The 25,105-nt window shown below is 37.6% G+C and overlaps 1 protein-coding gene and 1 pseudogene across 7 annotated transcripts in view; one reads left to right on the top strand and one right to left on the bottom strand.

Moving 5' to 3' along the window:
• The window catches only part of DCAF6 (DDB1 and CUL4 associated factor 6), a 181,580-nt gene that overhangs the window by 22,356 nt on the left and 134,119 nt on the right, over positions 1–25,105 (top strand). For all 7 annotated transcript variants that reach the window (XM_070782239.1, XM_070782257.1, XM_070782248.1 and 4 more), the window contains exon 2: positions 6,527–6,588. In XM_070782239.1, coding sequence (XP_070638340.1) covers positions 6,527–6,588 — 62 coding nt within the window. The remainder of the gene's footprint in view (positions 1–6,526; positions 6,589–25,105) is intronic.
• On the bottom strand, positions 18,151–23,950 carry LOC109556629 (myc target protein 1 pseudogene; annotated as a pseudogene).

The raw sequence follows: 25,105 nt of genomic DNA, 5'->3' as shown, positions 1-25,105 counted from the left end.
GCAACCAGTGTTGGCCAGTACGCTCCAGGACTCTTGCCTTGAGAACCCCCTTGACAGAGAATCCTGGCAGGCCACAGTCTACCAGGTCGCAAAGAGTTGGAAACGACTGAAGCGACCCTACACGTATAGATGCAAGATTTTTCTTGCCTGTGGCAGCTCTGCCCCAGTGAGAGTTGAGCATGAAGGTGGTGCAGCTGCTTGGTTTGCGGGGACCCTGGCAGTGCAAAGTGGACTGCCCCAGCCACAGGAGTTATGGCCCTGTCAGAGTCTCTTTTGGAGCCTCTTGTAGCTGGCGATCAGAAGGCCTCTTTGGCCATTCTTTCTTCGTAGCTCCATAAGTTCAGGCACTAAAAGGGTGTCTTGCCTGGGGTCCTTCTCTGTTGTTCAGGGCATCAGGCACATAGAGGGCCCCCCCCTGGCTGGAGTCCTACTCTGTAGATTGGCGTGTCAGGCACTTAAAGCGGCACGGTGGGTGGGGTCCTACTCTGTAGTTCAGTGGTCAGGCTTTTGGTGGGCCAGCCTTTCTATTGTTCAGCTGCCGATGCTGGCCTGTTGGGGGAGAGGCTGTGGTGCTGGTTCCACCCCTTACGCTTGACTCAGCAATATTGCCTTGCTTCCATGGCTGCCCAGCTTTCCTGCACAGGTTCAATTTATCAGTGTTTTTCTTTTATGGCCTTTGCTTTTGATATCATTTTTAAAAACTCTTAACTTAGCCCCAGGTCCTAAAGATCACCTCATGTGTCTTTTCTCTGAAGTTTTATAATCTTACATTTTTACATTTAATTTTAGGGTCCATTTTGTGTTGTCACATTATTGACTGGGGGATTTTTGCAGAAACTAACTCCTGTGGCTGGCAGTTTGTTATATAAGTGAATAGTGAACATTTCAGGTCAATACTTTCAGGTAACAAAAGATACATTAATATGTTTCTTGTCAATGATGTGTGAATTTTTGTATGAGGTATGTGATTTAACTTGAAGTTCATTTTTGTGCTTATGAATGTCCACTTGCTCTAGCACTATTTAAAAAACTGTCTCTGTTGAATTGCTTTTGTACCTTTTGGGCATATTTGTGTGTGTCTAATCTGTGTTATCTATTCTCTTTCATTGGTATGTGTATCTATCTCTCTGTAAATATCATACTGTTTGCTTATTGTAGCTATATAGTAAGTTTTTACATCAGGTTGAATGATGTTTCCCCCTTCAACTCTTCTTTTTCAAAACTGTTTTAGCTCTTCTAGGTCTTTTGCCTTTTTATATGAATTTTATAGTAAGGTTGTCTTTATCTACAAAATACCTTGTTGGAATTTTGATAGGAATTGCATTGGACTTACATATCAGTTTGGAAAGAACTGACATCTTTGCTGTGTTGAGTCTTCTGATCCATAGACACAGTACATTGCTACATTTATTTAGTTCTTTGGTTTCCTTCATCAGCATTTTGTATTGGATTGGCCTACAAGTTTATTTGAACTTTTTGACCAACCAGTAGTTATCAGGATACAGATCCTCAGCATAATTTGTTATACTTATTTTAAATGTTTAATTTTCTTTTAATTAATATCATTTTAAAATATATTGTGTTAAAGTTCAACTTCTGGCCATTCATATTAGTATAAAACAGTGTGTTTTTCTTTTTTGGTCTGTGTTGGTCTTATATCCTGTAATCTTGCTCAGTTTTCGTTCAGTTACTCAGTCCTGTCTGACTCTTTGCGACCCCTTGGACTGCAACACGCCAGGCTTCTCTGTCTGTCACCAATACCCAGAGCTTGTTCAAACTCATGTCCATTGAGTCAGTGATGCTATCCAGCCATCTCATTCTCTGTCATCCCCTTCTCCTCCTGCCTTCAATCTTTCCCAGCATCAGGGTCTTTTACAGTGACTTAGCTCTTTGCATCAGGTGGCCAAAGTATTGGAGCTTCAGCTTCAGCATGAGTCCTTCCAGTGAATATTCAGGGTTGATTTCCTTTAGGATTGACTCCTTACTGTTTGATCTCCTTGCAGTCCAAGTGACTCTCGAGAGTCTTCTCCGACACCACAGTTCAAAAGCATCAATTCTTCGGTGCTCAGCTTTCTTTATAGTCCAACTCATATCCATACCTGACTACTGGGAAAACCATAGCTTTGACTAGATGGACCTTTGTTGGCAAAGTAATGTCTCTGCTTTGTCTAGGTTGGTTATAGCTTTTCTTCCAAGGAGCAAGTGTCTTTTAATTTCATGGCTGCAGTCACCATCTGCAGTGATTCTGGAGCCCAAGAAAATAAAGTGTATCACAGTTTCCATTGTTTGCCCATCTATTTGCCATGAAGTGATGGGACCGGATGCCTGACCTTAGTTTTTTGAATGTTGAGTTTTAAGCCAGCTTTTTCACTCTGCCCTTGTACTTTTGTCAAGAGATTCTTTAGTTCTTTGCTTTCTACCACAATGGTAGTGTCATCTGCATGTCTGAGGTTATTGATATTACTCCCAGCAGTCTTGATTACAGCTTGTGCTTCATCCAGTCTGGCATTACGCATAATGTACTCTGCATATATATCTTTTGAGGTTTTGAGGTATATGCCAGGAGATTTTTTTACATGGAAAATTATATCATCTTTCAGTAGGGACTCTCTTATTTCTTACTTTCCAAACTATGTATCTTTTTTTTTCTTTCTTACATTATCTCTATCTCTAAAACTTCCAGGAACGTGTTTAATAGTAGTGGTGAGAGTGAAACTTCCTTGTATTGTCCTGATCTTAAATGGGAAGCATTCAGTCTTTCACCACTAAATATAAGTTTTCGTTCTTTTACTGGTGCTTATTGTCAGATTGAGGAAGTTTCCTTCTGTTGCTAGTTTGCTGAAAATGTTAATCATAAATGAGTTCAATCAAAGAAGCAGAATTACTAGGAGAGTAATATTCCATTGTACCAAATCTTCTCTATCCATTCATCTGTTGATGGACATTTAGGCTGCTTCCATGTCTTGGCTATTGTAAACATTGGTGCAGGGAACATTGGGGTGCATGTATCATTTCAGATTGTGTTTTTCTCAGGCTCTATGCCCAGAAATTGGATTGCAGGGCCATATGGTAGCTCTATTTTTAGGTTTTTAAGGAACCTCCATTCTTTTCTCCATAATGGCTAGACTAATTTATGTTCCTATCAATAGTGTAGGAGGGTTCCCTTCAAGAGAGAACTATTCTTAAGTGTCTATAGTAGAGCAGACATATCTGTGAGTTTTGCATATGCTGATTAATTTTCTTATGACAATAAGCATATGAAGTTGATGGTATTATTCCCATCAAATATAAAATTTTTACAAATATAGTACTAAGGCCCTGAGTTGTTAAGTTTTGCCCCATATACGTGTATAATGATCCAAGTTAGATATTTAAGCCTAAAATTTCTTGTCCCAAGTAACTCATGGTCTAATAACAGGGATAGGTACATGAATAAGTAAGTTATCAAACAGTTTAGTAAGTTACAAAACCATTAAATATGAGCAGTATGCTTGTATTGCAATGAAAGATGTTCACCTTTTTGAGAGGAAACACGTTAAAGAGCAGAATAAGTATTATGATCCTATTATTTTATTCACTGATTCAGAAAACCTATGTTCAGTTTCTACTTTGTCTTAGGCACTGTTCTAGGCATTTAGGATACTTTGGTCAACAAAAGAGTGTTCCTTTTTTTAAAATGGAGCTTACAATCTATCACATAGAATAGAATGTAAAAGAGACGGAATTAAATGAGACAGCTTGGGCTACAGAAACACTTGAATAGAAAGCCACAATGGTAGGTACATTCATCCATAATAAATGTGTAATAGCTGGGAGACAGTTCTCCATGTCTCCTTTGTATTTCTGTACATCTTTTGAGCAGAGGCACTGGCTTCTTTGCTCTGGACCGTCTTTACAAGGATTTTTTTTTTTTTTAGGGAATAGCCTTGGGAGATAGAGCATTCAGTATCTCTCTGTGAAGCAGAAGGCAGATTTGTTTTTTGTCTAAAATAATAAATATAATGTCTTTTGGGACAAAGGTCAGGTAGATTTGCTTGATATGAGATTTGGGTTCCCTCAGTTCAGGGTACTCCAGCTGTGATTCAAATCCATTGCATGTGCAGTATCCCCCCAGGACCCTCTCTACATTGCCCTGTGGGAATTGGACTAGAGGAACCATTGATCCTGAAGCTCATTCTGCTGGAGTAGAATGGTTCTTTGCCTCTGACTGGAGTCTTGTGTCTTCTGCTAGCATCCCTAAGATGGTGGCACGTAACTTGTTAGCTTACAGCTAGGCCAAAGTTCTTGATAATAGGTAATAATTTATTTTTGTTTTAATTTGAGAGGACTCAGTTTTTTAACTTACAGTTCTTATTTTACCCTAGCTTTCAGCTTCTGTTTCATGGTGTAGTGCATTTAATTATCAGAAGGGTTGAAGAGGTTTATACTAGGTTGTTCTTGAAGCCCTTTTTATGGAATGTGTGGACAGTAGTCATTCTGAGCTCCTAAGTCACATACAGAAATATCATTCAGGAGCTGTCTTGTCTCAGTGCATGTCTTAGGGCATGTTTTTGTGTACAGGTTCATATATAAGACTTTTTGCTCAGATTACTCACTTTGTCTTCTGTTCTCTCATGTTGCACTACCATTTCCTCTAGTTGGAAATGGCTAGAGCCATGTTTTCAAACCCAGATGCTTAGAAATTTGGAAAAAAGTTTTTAATACTTTTTTCTTAGCATTTTAATGAATTTTAGTTACTGTCATGTTAATTTGAATACTTTATTTCTGAACTCTTAATTTGCAGCTCATTAAGATTACCACACATGTTGACAGCCAAAGGAAGGATTTCTAAAAATTTTATCTGTTTACCACAGTTAGCATTTTTTTAAAGACATTTTGTGGGACAGATTTGGATAAGGGAAAACAGTAATAACCGAGAAGCAGCGAGCCAGTGGAGACAGTTACAAATCCAGTAAAAGTTACAATTTTAATTTGCTACCAATTTGAAGAGACAAATCAGTACATTTGTCTATTTATGTAGACTGTATTATAGACCTGGGTTCATATTAAGACCTGGGAAGATTCCCCTGGAGAAGGTAATGGCTACCCTTTCCAGTATTCTGGCCTGGAGAATTCCATGGTCTGTATAGTCCATTGGGTCATAAAGAGTCGAACACGACTGAGCGACTTTCACTTCACTATTATAGTACGTAATGGATCTGATAGAAAATTAAACTTGGTAAAAAGTAGAATGAATCATATCAGATATCCAGTGTAAAGGAAATGTTTTAAAACTGGCCGAAACAGACAATAGGGCAACTAAATAAATGATAAAGTCAATGAAAAAAAGAAAAAAAACAAAACAAAACTGAAAATCAGATGTGGAAAGTTGATTATGTATAAAGTATAACATAATTTGTGAAAATACTTTGCTGAATTTCTGCAGGTTGTTTTATTCTAATAAGAACCATACCCCCCTTTTCCCACCGTCCCCACACACAGAATTTTTAACCACATGTTCATTCATTATATAGCCATCTTAACCAGTTATAGGCAAGGACAAAGAAAACAGTTTGCCTTCAAGATCTTGCTCTTCACACTGAACACAAGAAAACTGTAGTAGAGGAATCTGTCCCTTGTGACAGTATACAGAGAGCACAGTCAGATTTAATTTTGAAATCTCATCAGCCTGATTTCTTAGCTAATTACCAGTCTGTCATATATTCAGCTTCTTTTCATTACAGCTTCTGAATAAACATGAGGCTTTTTTGGTCCATTTTTGGTAAAGAATGATTCGTTCCTAAAGAAACATATTTCTGTTTTTCAAAGGAGTAATTTATTCTACTTTTGAAGTATTATAACTGTTCTGCTACTGATGGACAGTGAGGCTGATTTTATTTTTTTCCTGTCACATTTCATCATTGTGAAATGAAGTTTTAAGTATTTTAGCATTTCTGAAATTGAGATGTGTTTAAAAATAGGTGGCATCTTATAAAACACTGTTTGCCACCCACTGTAAAGTTTTGAAAACTCTATTACCCACCTCCAGTCTTCTTTAAGTCCTTTTCTAGCTGCTTTATTTTTTCTTATACCGTTTTGTGTATTGTCACATATTGTATACTGTCTTTTGTTAAGCTAATTAGAGTCAGGGATCTTTTTTGTTTTACTGTTGTATCCCTAGCTCCTATAACAGCACCTGAAATGCAGTAAGCAGGTAGTATATTTGGTGAATGAATGAATGAAGGGAACATTTTAATGTTTATTGTGGTTCCAGATAATGTGCTAAGCCCTTTCTCTCCTTGAGTCACTTAATTCTTAACGGTAACCACATGAGGTAGGCAGGAACTCTAATGAGGAAACTAGGGCTGAGGAGGGGTTAGTTCGCCCAGTGTCACTCAGCCTGTAAATGGAGGAGTTAAAGTTAGAGCTTTTTTTTTTTTTTTTTAGAGCTTGAATCTATCTCAGGTCAGTTGCTAGGCTCTTAACAGTGTTACACTTTTCTAAGCATTAAATTGTTTGATTTATTTAGTTCTTTCTTTTTAAACAGGAAGAAGAGAATTTATCCAAAGATTAAAACTTGAAGCAACCTTGAATGTGCATGATGGCTGTGTAAGTAATAGTTAATTCTCAACTGTGGAGAGCTGTAATACTAAGTATTCAGATTTTTGAGGAAATGCCCCAGTGCTTCCAGAAGAGATTGGACTAACTGTAATTAAAATGGGAGAATTGTTTTACATTAAAACATATTTTTAATTTAGGAAAATATATGGACGATTTTTTTTGAAGAATAATGATCAAAAGGCTTTCATCTCTTTCACTGTTGGTGCTGCTTTTGTGAGGAGTCACTAGTGATCTTCATGTCTCCAAATCTATTAGTCACTTCTCAGAAACTTTTTAAGTATTTATTTGTCTGGCTGTATTGGATCTTAGTTGTAGCACGTGAGCCTCGCTGCTCTATGGCATATGGGATCTTAGTTCCCCACCAGGGATTGAACCCACGTCTCCCTCATTGCAAGGCAGACCACCAACCACTGGACTTCTAGGAAAGTTCCAAACTTTCCAGAAGCTTTTAGACATTCATTGAATACATTTTCTTTTTTGAAATACTTTTCTCTTGGTTTCTGGTAACACCACACTGTCTTGGTTTCCTTTCTCTCTCAATGACTTCCTGCATCTTCTCCATCTTCTTCCCTGACTTCTCTACTTCTCCACCTTCAAATGTTAGATATACCAACACTGTATCTTGGCTTCTCCCACCCTCCCATTTTTCTAAGTGATTCTGTTCAGTCCCATGGCTAGAACACATAACTTCTAATTTTCTACTTCTTCCCAGAGCTCAATTTATATATAAAATTCTGTACTAAACATTCCCAGTTGCATGTCTAATAGCACCCTGAAATTAATACGATAAAAATAAAGTCTTTTAAAATTTTTGTTATGAAAACTTGAGTCCTGCTTCTTATATGCTCAGCACTTGGATTTAGCAGATAAGATTTTGGCACATTTTCCAGTTCATGTTTTTTCCTTGCTGAATTGTTCTACAGCAAATCTCAGATATAGCATTTCACTTTTATATGTAACATAACAATAATGGGCATTTTACTTTTTTTTTTTTTAAGCAGCTTCAGACACCTGAAATTTATTAGCTAATGTTCTGTAGATTTGAATCCATGAAAATTGTGGCTACTCTGGTTCCATTGGTGCTATAGAATTATAACAGGATCTCCATTTCATTGCTGGTTGTTGATGGGTCATTCATTCTCATGTGCTAGAGTAATGGACATTTCTCCTATGTAATCAAAATGGCATTATATAATTTAATAACTGACAGTATATTTTTTATATAATCTAATACACAGTCCAAAATAAAAATTTTCCCATTGTTTAAAAATATATATTTTTTGTAGTTTGTTCAAAAGAGGATCCAGGTGACATCCATGCTTTGATGGCTGTACCTCTTAAATCCCTGTTAATATAGAACAGTCTTCCCCTTTTTTGTCCCTGCCATTGACTTATTTTAGAAACGGAGTCAATTTTCCTAAACATTGTCCCTCATTCTGAATACTGGTTTATTTCCTTGTGATGTCATTTACCTTGTTTCTGTATCCTTTGTGTTGGGCTTCCCTGGTGGCACGGTGGTAAAGTGGTAAAGAATACTCCTGCTGATGCAGGTGACGTGGGTTCCATCCCTGATCTGGGAGGATCCTACATGCCATAGAGCAGCTAAGCCTGTGCACTGTGACTACTAAGCTGTAATTTTTTTTTTCCTGTCTTTGATTGTGGAATAATGTATAAATACAGTTTAGAAATGTATTATTTATTTTAAAACTTAAAACCATTCTTGAGGGGAATGAATCAAAATGATACATGCTTATGGCAAACTGATGGGAGAAAAAGTGGAAATTGTGTCAGATTTCATTTTCTTGGTCTCCAAAATCACTGTGGACGGTGACTGCAGCCACAAAATTAAAAGACACTTGCTCCTTGGAAGAAGAGCTGTGACACACCTAGACAGTGTAATATCAAGCAGAGATGTCACTTTGCTACAAAGGTCCATCTAGTCAAATCTGTGGTTTTTTCCAGTAGTTATGTATGGATGTGAGAGTTGGACCATAAAGAAGGCTGAGCACCAAAGAAATGATGATTTCAAACTGGGGCTGGAGAAGACTCTTGAGAGTCCTTTGGACTACAAGGAGATCAAGCCAGTCAATGTTAAAGAAAATCATTCCTAAATACTCATTGGAAGGACTGATGCTAAAGCTGAAGCTCCAATTCTTTGGCCATCTTATGCAAAGAACTGACTCATTTGGAAAAGATCCTGATGGTGGGAATGATTGAGGGCAGAGGAGAAGGGGCAACAAAGGATGAGATGATTGAATGTTGTCATTGACTCAATGAACATGAGTTTGAGCAAACTCAGGGAGATAGCAAAGGACAGGAAAGCCTGGCATGCTACAGTTCATGAAGCTGCAAAGACCAGGACACAGTTTAGCAACTGAACAACAATGGTTCAAAATGGAATATAACAAAAAGTAATAGACATATCCTGCACGCCCTTATTACTTTCTTACCCTCTTATGCAACTTTTTAAATCCATTTTTATTTCAGATCTTTTGGTAATTTCTTTCATCTCTTTGACACTCTTATCTTTCTTGAATTGCCAACGTTGAGCATTGTCCATTAATTTCTTGCTATTATAGAAGAGAAATTAACTAATTTATAAGACATAGGGTTCCCCCAAATTTTGTTACTGTTCTCAGTCTCCCTAGTTGTCACTTTAATTGTAAATTACATACTTACATCTTTTTTGTTCTGTCATTTGTAGACAATGTTTCTTGAATCCCCATTCTGTAAAATAGTTATTTAAGGCTTTCACCCTTCTTCCACCTTCCTGTCTCTGTTATTCACATCTCTTTCAGCTATATATGATTCTATATTGTCCATGTTGATTACATTTACTTTGTATTCTGTAGCCATTGTTGTCTTCTGAAATTTATGTATTCTGAAAGTCAAAATTCAATTAACAATGTTATACATATTTACATTTCTTTGTTTTCCTTAAAACTCTGCACAATAAGGAGAGAGTAGACAAAAAAAGGAGAGAGTAGGAAGAAATTTATATAATGTATCATCTGTTTTATAGATGAACACACTTAAGTGCTCAAAACTCTCCAGTGGGTTTCTGGCTTACACATATTTGCTTTAGTCACACTAATCTTTTTGCTGTTTCTTTAAATATACCAAGTACTCCTCTGCCTTAGGTATTTTATGTTTTTTACCTAGAACTCTCCTCCTCACATATCTTTAAGCTTATCTCCTCATTTCGTTTAGTTCTAAGTGTTACCTAACAGAGATGCTTTCCTTGACCACACTAATAGCTCTCCACTTCTCATCAATATCTTGCTCTTTCTTCTGTATTTTTACCCCATTGTAGTGACATTATAATTACGCATTTTTTTCATAGTCTACCCACCTGCCTCCCTCTGCTGCAGCACTCTAGACCCAAGATACATCTTCATAAATTTATTTTCTTCGTCTAGTGTCAAGATGAGTGCTTGGCACATATTTGGTACTTATGAAGTGTTTATTGAAGAGACAAATTATGTGTACATGGTGAATTTTATTTCCTTCTTTAAGAATCTGAGTTCAAATCTTTCTCCTTCCTCAAAGAAGAGTTTCCTGGTGTTGATTTCAAATGGATTCTCCGATACTGTATGACTGCCTTTAAGATTTTCTCAAGTTTTTACAAGCTGTGGATTCTGTATCTTTCCAGTTTTGAATTCACTGTGAGATTTAACTGGGTATACTCAAATATTTTTCTAAGGACAAATAGAAAGTAAACTTTTTTTACAAGATTAAAGATATCTTTTCTGCTTGCACATTGTTTTTTGTCTGCTTGCACAAAGAGTTTTGTGCTATTTTTATTTTGCATTAATTTTTAAATAGGTAATGCCTTCTCATGGTACAGTACATCCAGGTTGTTTATTGTCACCCTGCTTATTTAACTTATATGCAGAGTACATCATGAGAAATGCCAGGCTGGATGAAGCACAAGCTGGAATCAAGATTGCTGGGGGAAATACCAGTAACCTCAGATACACAGATTAGAGCACCCTTATGGCAGAAAGTGAGGACGAACTAAAGAAGCTCTTGATGAAAGTAAAAGAGGAGAGTGAAAAAGTTGGCTTGAAACTCAACATTCAGAAAACTAAGGTCATGGCATCTGGTCCCAACACTCATGCCAAATAGATGGCCAAACAATGGAAACAGTGACAGACTTAATTTTCTTGGGCTCCAAAATCACTGCAGATGGTGACTGCAGCCATGAAATTAAAAGACACTTGCTCCTTGGAAGAAAAGTTATGACTGACCTAGACAGCATAGTAAATTAAAAAGCAGAGACATAACATTGCCAACAAAGGTCCATCTAGTCAAAGCTTTGTTTTTTCCAGTAGTCATGGATGTGAGAGTCAGACTTATAAAGAAAGCTTAGTGCTGAAGAAATGATGCTTTTGAACTGTGGTGTTGGAGAAGACTCTTGAGAGTCCCTTGGACTGCAAGGAGATCCAACCAGTCAATCTTAAAGGAAATCAATCCTGAATATTCATTGGAAGGACTGATGCTGAAGCTGAAGCACCAATACTTGGCCACCTGATGTGAAGAACTGACTCATTGGAAGAGACCCCGATGCTGGGAAAGATTGAAGGTGGGAAGAGAAGGAGATGACAGAGGATGAGATAGTTGGATGGCATCACTGACTTGATGGACATGAGTTTGAGCAAGCTCTGGGAGTTTGTGATGGACAGGGAAGCCTGGCATGCTGCAGTCCATGGGCTCTCAAAGAGTCGGCCACAACTGAGTGACTGAACTTCTCATGGTATAAAAATAAAGTATATATGGCTCCCACTTCTGTTTCTGTCTTCTCCATTTCTTTCTGCTCACTGAAGCATATGATCACTTGTTTTAGTTTCATGGATATCCTTTTACTGTATTTTTTTCCCACCTTTATTGTGATATACTTTACATATATCATTATATAAATTTAATGTGTAAAATAGAATAATTTGATATGTATTTCAAAATGATTATCGCAATAAGCTTAGTCATCACATTTATCATGCCACATAATTGCCATTTTGTTGTTGTGATGGTTGTGAGAACATTTAATATTTACTGTCTCAGCATCTTTCAAGTATATAGCACAGTAATGTTAACTATAACCACCATGCTGTAGATTAGATTCCAGAACTTACTCATCTTATAACTGGAAGTTTTTATTTTTCTGAACATCTCATTTCCTCCATCTTCCAACCTCTGCTACCAGTCTTCTCTGTTTCTGTTAGAACATTTTTAGAGTCCACATATAAGTGATCTTACAAAGTATTTGTCATTCTTTATCTTGCCTTCAGTGTTCATTTTTGTGTGGCACATGTCAGGATTTCCTTCGTTTTTACGGCTAATACTCCATTGTGTGTGTCTGTGTGTGTTTATCATATTTTCTTTATGCATTAATCCATTGACCAACACCTGTATTGGTGTTTTTCTTTCTGATTTACTTCACTCTGTATAATAGGCTTCAGTTTCATCCACCTCATTAGAACTGATTCAAATGCATTCTCTTTAATAGCTGAGTAATATTCCATTGTGTATATGTACCACAGCTTTTTAATCCATTCGTCTACCGATGGACATCTAGGTTGCTTCCATGTCCTGGCTATTGTAAATAGTGCTGCGATGAATATCAGGGTACACGTGTCTCTTTCAATTCTGGTTTCCTCGTTATATATGCCCAGCAGTGGGATTGCTGGGTCATATGGCAGTTCTATTTCCAGTTTTTTAAGGAATCTCCACACTGTTCTCCTTAGTGGCTGTACTTAGTGGCTGCACTCCCACCAACAGTGTAAGAGGGTTGGTTCCCTTTTCTCCACACCCTCTCCAGCATTTATTGTTTGTAGACTTTTTGATAGCAGCCATTCTGATCGGTGTAAGATGCTACCTCATTGTGATTTTGATTTGCATTTCCCTGATAATGAGTGATGTTGAACATCTTTTCATGTGTTTGTTAGCCATCTGTATGTCTTCTTTGGAGAAATGTATGTTTAATTCTTTGGCCCATATTTTGATTGGGTTGTTTATTTTTCTGGACTTGAGCTACAGGAGCTGCTTGTATATTTCTGAGATTAATTCTTTGTCAGTTGTTTCATTTGTTATTATTTTCTCCCATTCTGAAGGCTGTCTTTTCACCTTGCTTATAGTATCCTTTGTTGTACAAAAGCTTTTCATTTTAATTAGGTCCCCTTTTTATTTTTGCTTTTATTTCCATTATTCTGGGAGGTGGGTCATAGAGGATCCTCCTGTGATTTATGTCAGAGAGTGTTTTGCCTGTGTTTTCCTCTAGGAGTTTTATAGTTTCTGGTCTTATGTTTAGATCTTTAATCCATTTTGAGTTTATTTTTGTGTATGGTGTTAGAAAATGTTCTAATTTCATTCTTTTACAAGTGGTTGACCACTTTTCTCAGCACCACTTGTTAAAGAGATTGTCTTTTCTCCATTGTATATTCTTGCCTCCTTTGTCAAAGATAAGGTGTCCATAGGTGCGTGGATTTATCTCTGGGCTTTCTATTTTGTTCCATTGATCTATATTTCTGTCTTTGTGCCAATACCAAACTGTTTTGATGACTGTAGCTTTGTAGTACAGTCTGAAGTCAGGCAGGTTGATTCCTCCAGGTCCATTCTTCTTTCTCAAGATTACTTTGGCTGTTCGAGGTTTTTTGTATTTCTATACAAATTGTGAAATTATTTGTTCTAGTTCTGTGAAAAATACCGTTGGTAGCTTGACAGGGATTGCATTGAATCTATAGATTGCTTGGGTAGTATACTCATTTTCATTATATTGATTCTTCTGATCCATGAACACGGTATATTTCTCCATCTATTTGTGTCCTCTTTGATCTCTTTCACCAGTGTTTTATAGTTTTCTATATATAAGTCTTTTGTTTCTTTAGGTGGATTTATTCCTAGGTATTTTATTCTTTTCTTGCAGTGGTGAATGGAATTGTTTGCTTAATTTGTGTTTCTGTTTTCTCATTGTATTCTTAGTGTATAGGAATGCAAGGGATTTCTGTGTGTTGATTTTATATCCTGCAACTTTACTATATTCATTGATTAGCTCTAGTAATTTTCTGGTGAAGTCTTTAGGGTTTTCTATGTAGAGGATCATGTCATCTGCAAACAGTGAGAGTTTTACTTCTTGTTTTCCAATTTGGATTCCTTTTATTTCTTTTTCTGCTCTGATTGCTGTGGCCAAAACTTCCAAAACTGTGTTGAATAGGAGTGGTGAGAGTGGGCACCCTTGTCTTGTTGCTGATGTTAGGGGAAACGCTCTCAATTTTTCACCATTGAGGATAATGTTTGCTGTAAGATAGTACTTTGATTCCCTTCAGATGTGTGCCCAAGAGTGGGGTTGCTGGTTTATATGACAGTTCCAGCTGAAAGGTTTCCAGGATCCTCCATGCTGTTTCCTGTGTTGACCGTGTCAGTTCTCCTTACCACAAATGGTGCACAAGGCGCCCTTTTCTCCATGCCTTTATCAGTACTTCTTATCGCTTGTATTTTTGGTTATAGCCGTTCTAAACAATGTGAGAAAATATTTCATTGTGCTTTATTTATTTATTTATTTTTGGTCTATTTTGCACATCTTGCCGGTTAAACTGATGCCACAACATTGAAAGCACCAGGTCCTAACCATGGGACCACGAGGGACCTCCCTTATTGTGGTTTTGATTTGCATTTTTCTGATGATTTGTGATGTTGAGCACCTTTTTGTGTCCTTTTTGGCCGTTTGTATATTTTCTTAGGAAAAATGTTTATTCAGGGCCTTTTCCCATTTTTTAGTTGGATTACTTGTGAGGTTTTTTTTGCTGCTGAGTTACATGAGCTCCTTATATATTTTGAATGTTAATCCCTTATCAAATAGAAGGTTTGCATATATTTATTTCTTCTTCTGTAAGTTGCTTCTTAATGTTGTTGGTTGCTTCTGTTGCTATACAGAGCTTTTAAGTTTCATGTAATTATCAGTTGTTGATTTTTGCTTTTGTTTTTGTCATGTCCAAAAATACCTTTGCCAAGATCAAGGTCAGGAGCTTTTCACATTTTTCCCCTCTAGGAATTTTATTGCCTTCAGATCTTATGTTTAAGTCCTTAATCCATTTCATAGTAATTTTCTTTGGCATGTGAACATCCAGTTTTCCCAGCACCATTTGGTGAATAGACTATTCATATAGTCAAAGACTATTCTTTCCCCATTGGGTAGTCTTTGCTCCTTTGTTGTAAATTAATTTACCGTATATGCATGGGTTATTTTTTGGGCTCTGTTCTGTTTCATTGGTCTATGTGTCTGTTCTTAAGACAATACCATACTGTTTTGATTAAATAATTTTGTAATATAGTCTGAGATCAAGACGTTTGATGCCTTCAGCCTTATTTTAATTTTTTAAGGTTGCTTTGGCTATTTGGAGTCTTTGGTGATTCCATACACATTTTGGATTTCTTAGCATTCTATTTCTGTGAAAAAATGTCTTTGGCGTTTTGATGGGGATTGCCATGAACATGGCTGTTTGGTAGTATGCTGCTGCTGCTACTGCTAAGTCGCTTCAGTTGTGTCTGACTCTGTGCAACCCCATAGATGGCAGCCTACCAGGCTCCCCCATCCCTGGCATTCTCCAGGCCAAGAGCACTGGAGTGGGTTGCCATTTCCTTCTCCAATGCATGAAAGTGAAAAGTGAAAGTGAAGTCGCTCAGTCGTGTCCGACTCTTTGCGACCCCGTGGACTGCAGCCTACCAGGCTCCTCTGTCCATGGGATTTTTCAGTACTGGAGTGGGGTGCCATTGCCTTCTCTGATTTGGTAGTATAGTATAATATTAACTATTCTCATACATGAGGACACCTATCTTTCCATTTATTTGTGCCTTCAGTATTTCTCATCTTTGTGTCATATAAATACCAGATAGATGTTTCAGCTCCCTGGTTAAATTTATTCCTGAATATATTTTGATGTTTTTGATGCTAATGGGGCATTTTCGTTGTTTCTTTTTCAGATAGTTCATTGTTTTATTGTATAGAAATGCAACTGTTCTTTGTTTATGTTATATCTTAAAGCTACTCAATTCACTTGTTAGCACTGACAAATTTTTGGTGGAGTCTTCAGAATTTTCTGTATATAAGATGAGGTCATCTTCAATCGGAGAGAGTTTTACTTTTTCATTTCCAGTTTAGATGCCTTCTATTTCCTTTTCCTGTCCAATTACTACTCTGACTGGAACTTGCTGTACTGTGTTGAATAAAAGTGATGAAACTGAACTGAACTTGTCTTGCTCTTAGTTGTAGTGGAAAAGCTTTCTTCAACTTCACCATTGAGTATGATGTTACCTGTGGACTTGTCATGTATGGCCTTTATTATGTTGAGGTATATTCTTTCTATACCTAGTTTGCTAAGAATTTTTATCTTGAAAGATATTGAATTAGATGCTTTTTCTGCATCTTTTGAGACAATCATATGATTTTTACCTTTCATTCCATTAATGAGGTGTATTGCAATTATTGATTTCTTTATATTGAATCATCCTTGCATCCAGGTGATAAGCCCCACATGATTATGGTGTATGGTACTTTTAATGTGCTTTTGAATTTGATTTGCTAGTATTTTGTTGAGAATTTTTGCCTCTGTATGCATCAGAAATGTTGGCTTGTGGTTTTCTTGTAGTATCCTTATCTGGCCTTGATGTGAGGGTTACCTTTCTGAGGCTTAGCTCAGAAAATGAGTTTGGGAGTGTTCTCTCCTTTTCAGTTTTTTTGGAAGAGTTTGAGGATTGGTATTAATTGTTCTTTAAATGTGTGGAGAACATTTAAAGCCTGTAAAGCTATCTGGCCAAAGGCTTTTCTGTTGTTTTTGGGAAGTTTTTAATTTAATCTCTTTACTCATTATTTGTCTCTTCAGATTTTCTTTTCTCATGATTCAGTCTTGGTCAGATATATGTTCCTCTGAATTTATTGGTGATTATGGACTGCAAGGAGATCCAACCAGTCCATTCTGAAGGAGATCAGCCCTGGGATTTCTTTGGAAGGAATGATGCTAAAGCTGAAACTCCAGTACTTTGGCCACCTCATGCGAAGAGTTAACTCATTGGAAAAGACTCTGATGCTGGGAGGGATTGGGGGCAGGAGGAGAAGGAGACGACAGAGGATGAGATGGCTGGATGGCATCACTGACTCGATGAATGTGAGTCTGGGTGAACTCCGAGAGTTGGTGATGGACAGGGAGGCCTGGCGTGCTGCGATTCATGGGGTCACAAAGGTCGGACACGACTGAGCTACTGATCTGATCTGATGTAATTTGTCGCTATATAATTTTTCATGTTAGTATCTTACATGTTTCAGTGGTTTCAGTTGTAAGGTCTTTTCTTTCATCTATATTTTTATAATCTTGTTAAGTCTAACACAAAGTTTGTCAATTTTGTTAATCTTTTCAAAAAACCAATTCTTAGTTTCACTGATCTTTTTCTATTATTTTCCTATTCTCTATTTTATTCATTTCTGCTCTGATCTTTTTTTTGAACCCGTTTCTTTGAGGTTTCCTGCATTGTCTCTTTACCGCTTGCACAACCTGGGAATCCCAGGGTAATTTGTAGGTGAGAGCAGGCCTACCTATGCAGGAAACCTCAGAGAGGTTCAATCCCTGGGTCAGGAAGATCCCCTGGAGGAGGCCATGGCAACCTGCTCCAGTATTCTTGCCTGGAGACTACCATGGACGGAGGAACCTGGTGGGCTATGGTCCATAGAGTCAGACATGAATGAAGCGACTCAGCATGGCATATTTTAGGCTAAAATAAAAACTTTAGATAATTTGTGGTTAAAAAGAAAAGATCAGAGAAGAAATGAATAAAATAGAGAATAGGAAAATAAAAGATTAGTGAAACTAATAGTTGGTTTTTTTGAAAAGATTAGCAAAATTGACAAACTTTGTGCAGACTTAACAAGATTATAAAAATATAGATGAAAGAAGACATTACAACCGAAGCCACTGAAACACGAGAAATTTGTAGGTAAGAATCACTATCTTTAATAATTCCCACATTGAATACAAAAATACATAAATATGTAGCTGTTTGGAAAAATACTATTTTTTTCTGAGACAAAGTAAATAATTTTTACATTGTAATGTTCAACTAGGACTTCCCTGTAGCTCAGTTGGTAAAGAATCCACCTGCAATGGAGAATACCCCCGTTTGATTCCTGGGTCAGGAAAATCCCTTGGAGAAGGAATAGACTACCCACTCCAGTATTCCTGGATTTCCCTGGTGGCTCAGCTGGTAAAGAATCTGCCTGTGATACAGGAGACCTGGGTTTGATTGCTGGGTTGGGAAGATCCCCTAGAGAAAGGAATAGCTACCGACTCCAGTATTCTGTCCTGGAGAATTCCATGGACTTGTAGTCCATGGAGTTACAGAGAGTTGGACATGACTGAGTGACTTTCACTTTCACTTCATGTCCAACTAGTGTGTGCACATTTTAGCTTGGAAACTCATTAGGCATTTAGGCTATATCCTCAAAATTCTGTTTAGCCTATTTGTGATTTCCTTTCAGTAAAAGATAAAAAAGTTAAGAAATCCTACTTAGGATTCAGGGAAAACCTTTATGATTGATTTAGGCTGGTGAGGGTGGTGTTGAAAGGCCAATCCGAAGACTATTATTGTACCGTTGGAAATCAGGATGGCCCAGACTGTGGAAAGTGTTGATGGTGAAGGAGATATTGGAAGAAGGGAGAGTCACCAGATGACTCAGTTTCCATGGGAAGTGGTGGACTTTGCAGGAAAGGATGGAAAGTTGAGTTCCTGAAGGTTGATTTTCTTGGAAAGGTATTGGCTTGTTCCAAGGAAGCTTGTTGCTGAAAAGGGAGGCTCGCCAGGCTGAGGTTGCTTTGATGTTCACAGGCACTGTGATGGTAAAATCCAGTTCTCTTGAGGCCATGGGTATAAGAAGCCCTAGATCTCTGGCCTGAACTCTACTGTGAGATGAGGGTGCTGGCTCTTTGTGACAAAGCTCAAATAAATCCTCCAGTTACAAGTACAGTTGCCACGGATACCATGAAGGATATTATAGCATCCTCTGCTAGTGTTGGAGGGTCTCCTGTGGAGGCATGGGTCAACAGTGGCTCACAGACCGGATAGGGTCGCTGGCAACAGCACTCCTCTTTGCTCTGATATTTGTCGTCTCCTTCCTTCTGCCAGCTTTGGACTTTGTTTTTCTTTTCTAATTCTTCAGTGTGTAAATTTAGGTGGTTTCTTTTTTTTCTTTTCCTAACGTAGGCATGGATTGCTGTGAACTTCCTGCTTAGAATTACTTTTGCTGCATCCCATATGTTTTATTTCTATTTTCACTTGATTCAAGATATTTTTGATTTTTTTTTTCTTTGATGATCCGATTGTCCAGGAGTGTGTTATTTAACTTCCACATGTTGGTCAAATTTTCAGTTTTCTTCCTTTTGATTTCTATTTTCATAGCATTGTGGTCAGAAAAGATACTTGGTATGATTTATTCTTTAAAGTTTGCTAGTATGTGTTCTGTGATCTAATATGATTTATCTTGGAGAGTGTTCTATGTGCACTTAAGAAGAATGTTCTGCTGCTGTTGGATCAACTATTCTCTCTATATGTATTAGATTCATTTGATCTAAATATTTCAAGTCTAATGTTTCCTTGTTGACTTTCTGTCAGTATGATTTATCCATTGTTTATGTGGTATGTTGAAGTTTGCTACTATTATACTGTTGTAGCTTTCTTCCTTCAAACCTGATATACTCATTGTTTTAAAAATTTTAGACATTCTGGTAGATACTAGAGGCAGACATCCTGGAGTGTGAAGTCAAGTGCATCTTAGGAAGCATTACTACGAACAAAGCTAGAGGAAGTGATGGATTTCTAGCTGAGCTATTTAAAATCCTAAAAGATGATGCAGTTAAAGTGCTGCATTCAATATGCCAGCAAACTTGGAAAACTCAACAATGGCCACAGAACTGGAAAAGGTCAGTTTTCATTCCAATCCCAAAGAAAGGCAATGCCAAAGAATGCTCAAACTACTGTATAGTTGCACTCATATCACATACTAGCAAGGTAGTACTCAAATCCTTCAATTAGGCTTCAATAGTATATAAACCGAGAACTTCCACATGTAAAACCTAGTTTTAGAAAATGCAGAGGAACCAGAGATCAAATTGCCAAAGTCCACTGAATCTCATAGAAAAAGCAGGGGAATTCCAAAACACGTCTACATTTGCTTCATTGACTGCACTAAAGCCTTTGACTGTGTGGATCACAACAAACTGGAAAATTCTTAAAGAGATGAGAATATCAGACCACTTTATCTGCCTCCTGAGAAACCTATATTCAGGACAAAAAGTAACAATTAGGACCAGACATGAACAAGGAACCGGTTCCAGATTGGGAAAGGAGTACCTCAAGGCTGTATATTGTCACCCTGCTTATTCAACGTATACGCAGAGTACATCATGCAGAATGTCGGGTTGGCAGACTCACAAGCTGGAATCAAAATTGCCGGGAGAAATATCAACAACCTCAGATATCAAGATGATGCCACTCTAATGGCAGAAAGCAAAGAGGAATAAAGAGCCTGTTGATGGTGGTGAAAGAAGAGTGAAAAAGTGGGCTTTAAGCTCAGTAGTTGGAGAAGGCAATGGCACCCCACTGCAGTACTCTTGCCTGGCAAATCCCATGGACGGAGGAGCCTGGTGGGCTGCAGTCCATGGGGTCTTGAAGAGTCGGACATGACTGAGCGACTTCACTTTCACTTTTCACTTTCATGCACTGGAGAAGGAACTGGCAACCCACTCCAGTGTTCTTGCCTGGAGAATCCCAGGGACGGGGGAGCCTGGGGGGCTGCCGTGTATGGGGTTGCACAGAATTGCACATGACTGGAGTGACTTAGCAGCAAGCTCAGTAGTCCCATCACTTCATGGCAAATAGATGGGGAAAAAAAGGAAGTAGTGAGACTTTATTTTCTTGGGCTCTGAAGTCATTATGGATGGTGACTGCAGCTGTGAAATTAAAAAACAATTGCTCCTTGGAAGAAAAGCTATGACAAACCTAGACACTATATTAAAAAGCAGAGACATCACCTTGCTGGCAAAGGACTGTGTAATCAAAGCTTTGTTTTTTCAGTAGTCATACACGGATGTGAGAGTAGGACCCTAAAGAAAGTTGAATGCTGAAGAACTGAATGCTGAGTGCTTTCAAATTGTGGTGCTAGACAAGACTTGAGAATTCCTTGGACAGCACGGAGATCTGAAACCAGTCAATTGTAATGGACATCAACCCAGAATGTTCATTGAAAGGACTGATGCTGAAGCTGAAGTTCCAATACTTTGGCCACCTGATGCAAAGAGCCAACTGGTTGGAAAAGACTAATGCGGGGAAAGATTGAAGTCAAGGGGAGAAGGTAGTAACAGAGGCTGAGATGGCTGGATGGCATCACCAACTCAATGAATATGAGTTCGAGCAAACTCTGGGAGATAGTGAAGGACAGGGAAGCCTGGTGTGCTGCAGTTCATGGGGTTGCAAAGAGTCGGACACGACTTAGTGACTGAACAACAAGTAGATATCCAAAAGTGATATCAAAATGTGGTTTTTTTTTTATTTTGATGTAGACCATTTAAAAAATCTTTATTGAATTTGTTACAATATTGCTTCTGTTTTATGTTTTGGCTGTGAGGCATGTAGAATCTTAGCTTCCCAACCAGGGATCAATCCCATGCCTCCTGCATTGGAAGGCAAAATCTTAATCACTGGATTGCTAGGCAAGTCTCTAAAATGTGGTTTTAATCCCTCACGTTGTCTGTTTTTACATATGGTCATCCCTCCATGTCCACAAGTTTCTCATCTATGGATACTGAGGGTTGACTCTATTGTTCCATTTTGTGTAAGGGACTTGAGCATCACAGATTTGTATTTGTTAGGTTCTCCTGGAACTCATCCTCATGGATACCAAGGGAGTATGGTGTTCATCTGTGTCCATCAAACTTCCTAAACTTACTTGTTAGTCCATTCCCCTTTTTTATGAATCTCTCAGTTCTGTCGCTCAGTCATGTCCGACTCTTTGTGACCCCATGGACAGCAGGCCAGGCCTCCCTGTCCATCACCGATTCCTGGCGCTCATGTCCATTGAGTCAGTGATGTCATCCAACCATCTCATCCTCTGTCATCCCCTTCTCCTCCCACCTTCAATCTTTCCTAGCATCAGGGTCTTTTCAAATGAGTCAGTTTTTTGCATCAGGTGGCCAAAGTACTGGAGTTTAAGCTTCAACATCAGTCCTGCCAGTGAATATTCAGGACTGATTTCCTTTAGGACGGACTGGTTGGATCTCCTTGCAGTCCAAGGGACTCTCAAGAGTCTTCCCCAACACCACAGTTCAAAAGCATCAATTCCTTGGCGCTCAGCTTTCTTTATAGTCCAACTCTCACATCCATACATGACTACTGGAAAAACCATAGCCTTGACTAGATGGACCTTTGTTGGCAAAGTAACGTTTCTACTTTTTAATATGCCGTCTAGGTTGGTCATAACTTTTCTCCCAAGGAGTAAGCATCTTTTAATTTCATGGCTGCAGTCACCATCTGCAGTGATTTTGGAGCCCCCAAAAATAAAGTCTGCCACTCTTTCCACTGTTTCTCCATCTATTTGTCATATAGTGATGGGTCTGATGCCATGATCTTTGTTTTCCAAATGTTGAGCTTTAAGCCAGCTTTATTATTCTACATAAACAGTCATGTCATCTGAGAATATATTTTACTTCTTTTCTGTCTAATTTCCTTTTATTTTTTTTCTTATCTTATTGTACTCTCTCAAATTCTAGACAGTGTTGAACAGAAGTGGTGAGAGCCAACTTCCTTATCTTATTCTAATCGTAGAGGGAAAGCATCCAGGCTTTCATTATTTAGTATGATTGTTTTTCAGATTGAAGAAAGTTCCTTTCAATTTTGCTGAGAGCTCCTATTATGAATTGTTACTTGGATATTTTTCAAATGTCTGTTCTGCATTTATTGCAGTGATCATATGATTTTCTGTTTCTGTTTGTTAATACCATGGGTTGTATTGATTTGAGTGTCAAACTGTTCTTGCATTTCAGAGATAAATCTCCTTGAGTCGTGATGTGTTATCTATTTTCTTACACTGTTTTATTCAGTTTGCTAAAATTGTTTTAGAATTTTTGTGTGTACATTAAGGATATCGGTCCATCATCTTGTGCCAGTGAGTTTGGAAGTATACTATCCTCTTTAATTTTCTGAAAGAGTTGGTACAAAATTTTCATTATTTAAAATAAATATTCAGCAGATTTCACCAGTAGAGCAGTCTGGGCCTGGAGTTTTCTTTGGTGAAAATTCTGACTACAGTTTAAGAAAAATGGACAACGTCTTCAGTAAATTTTGTTTGGTATATATGTTTCAAGGCTTTTGTTAGCTCTCTCTGTCATTGAATTTATTGTATAAAGTTGTTCATGGTATTATATTACATGCTCAAGTATTCATAATGATGTTATGTGTTACTGCTTTCATTTTTGATATTGATAATAAGTTCCTCCACCCCTTCTTTTTCTTGATTAATCTGAGTAGAGGTGCATAATTTTATTTGTTTTTTCAAAGCACCAGTTTCTGGTTTTATCAGTTTTCTGTGTTTTCCTGTTTTCTTTTTCATTGATTTCTGCTCTTATATTTATTATTTCCAACTGTCTTTTGACTTTTGATTTCATTGGTCTCCTTGTTATAGCTTTTAGAGTGGAAGCAAAAGTCATTGTTATAGTACCTTTATCTTTCTAATATAGGTGTTTTTGTGCTATAAATTTGCTTTTAAGCACTGGGTTACCTGCAATCCATAAACTGAGATATGTTTTGCTTTAATAAAAGGAAAAAAAAGTTAAAAATATTTTGTAATTCTGTTCTTTCTTTTTTGACCATCTGTTATTTTATAGTTTTCAAATATTTCTTTGTGTTAGTGATTTCTAATTTAATTCTGTTTTGGATACAGAACATGTTTATGTGGAACTTGAAGTCTTTTAAATATATTGAGATTTATTTTATGGCCCCTAAGTAAATGTTTTCTGTATTGGTAAATATTTCATGTGTACTTAAAAAGAATGTATATTCTGCTGTTTTTTGGTTGTTTCAGATGTAATAGTAAATCTGGTTCTTGTTATTCCATCTTGACTGAAAAGTGAAATTCAGTAATTTTTTTGAAACTACTTAGATATAGTTCACATTCCATAAAAATTCATCTGTTTCAAGTGTTTGGTTCATTGCCTTTTTACTATATTCATAAAGTTGTATAGCAGTCACCACTACCTAATTCCAGTATATTTTCACCATCCAAAAGAGAAAGCCCATACCAGTTATCAGTCACACCCATTCCCCCTCTGCCAGCTCTTGGCAGTCACTAAATCTGCTTTCTGGTCTCTCTAGATAAGCTTATTTTGTAATTTTAATGTAAATGAACCATATAATTTGTAGCCTTTCAGACTGGCTTCTTTTACTTGCTGTAATATTTTTAAGGTTCATCCATGTTGCACCATGTATTATTATTTCTTTTTATGGCTGAATAGTACTTCATTGTATGGATATTTTATTAGGAAATTAATTAGTCACTTTTTTGATAGGGGGGAAAAATATCTTTTTTTCCCAAACATCAAAACTTTTTATTTGTATTGGGTTATAGTTGATTATGGAGAAGGCAATGGCAACCTACTCCAGTACTCTTGCCTGGAAAATCCCATGGACGGAGGAGCCTGGTAGGCTACAGTCCATGGGGTCACTAAGAGTCGGACATGACTAAGTGACTTCACTTTCACTTTTTACTTTCATGCATTGGAGAAGGAAATGGCAACCCACTCCAGTATTCTTGCCTGGAGAATCCCAGGGACAGAGGAGCCTGTTGGACTGCCGTCTACGTGGCTAAGCAGCAGCAGCAGCATAGTTGATTAACAATGTTGTGGTAGTTTCAGTTGAATAACAAAGGGACTCAGCCATACATATATGTGTATCCATTCACCCGCATACCCCCATCCTATCCAGGCTGGCACATAACATTGAGTAGACTTCCATGTGCTATACAGTAGGTTCTTGTTGGTTACCCATTTTGAGTATAGCAAGCTGTACATGACCTTCTGAAACTCCCTTCCTCCTGGCAACCTTAAGTTTATTTTCTGAGTCTGTGAATCTCTTTCTGTTTTGTAAGTAAGTTCATTTGTATCATTTCTTTTCGATATCATAAGATATTCTCCTTCTCTGTCTGACTTACTTCACTCAGTATGAGTTGGTAGACATTTGAATTACTTCCCTTCCCTTTTTGCCTGTTGTGAATAATGCAGCTATGAACTTTTGTGTTCAAGATTTTATGTGATATGTTTCAGTTCTCTGAAAATTCTACATTTTGTTATAGAATTCCTGGCTCATAGGGTAACTGTTTCAGTTTTTGACATACTTCCAAACTGCTTTCCAAATAGTTGTACTGTAATGCCTACCTATCAGAAATGTATCAGAGTTCCGATTTCTTGGCATTTTCTTC

The sequence above is a fragment of the Bos indicus genome, chromosome 3, assembly GCF_029378745.1.
Source record: "Bos indicus isolate NIAB-ARS_2022 breed Sahiwal x Tharparkar chromosome 3, NIAB-ARS_B.indTharparkar_mat_pri_1.0, whole genome shotgun sequence".
NCBI lineage: Eukaryota > Metazoa > Chordata > Mammalia > Artiodactyla > Bovidae > Bos > Bos indicus.
This window is presented reverse-complemented; position numbering and strand designations above follow the sequence as displayed.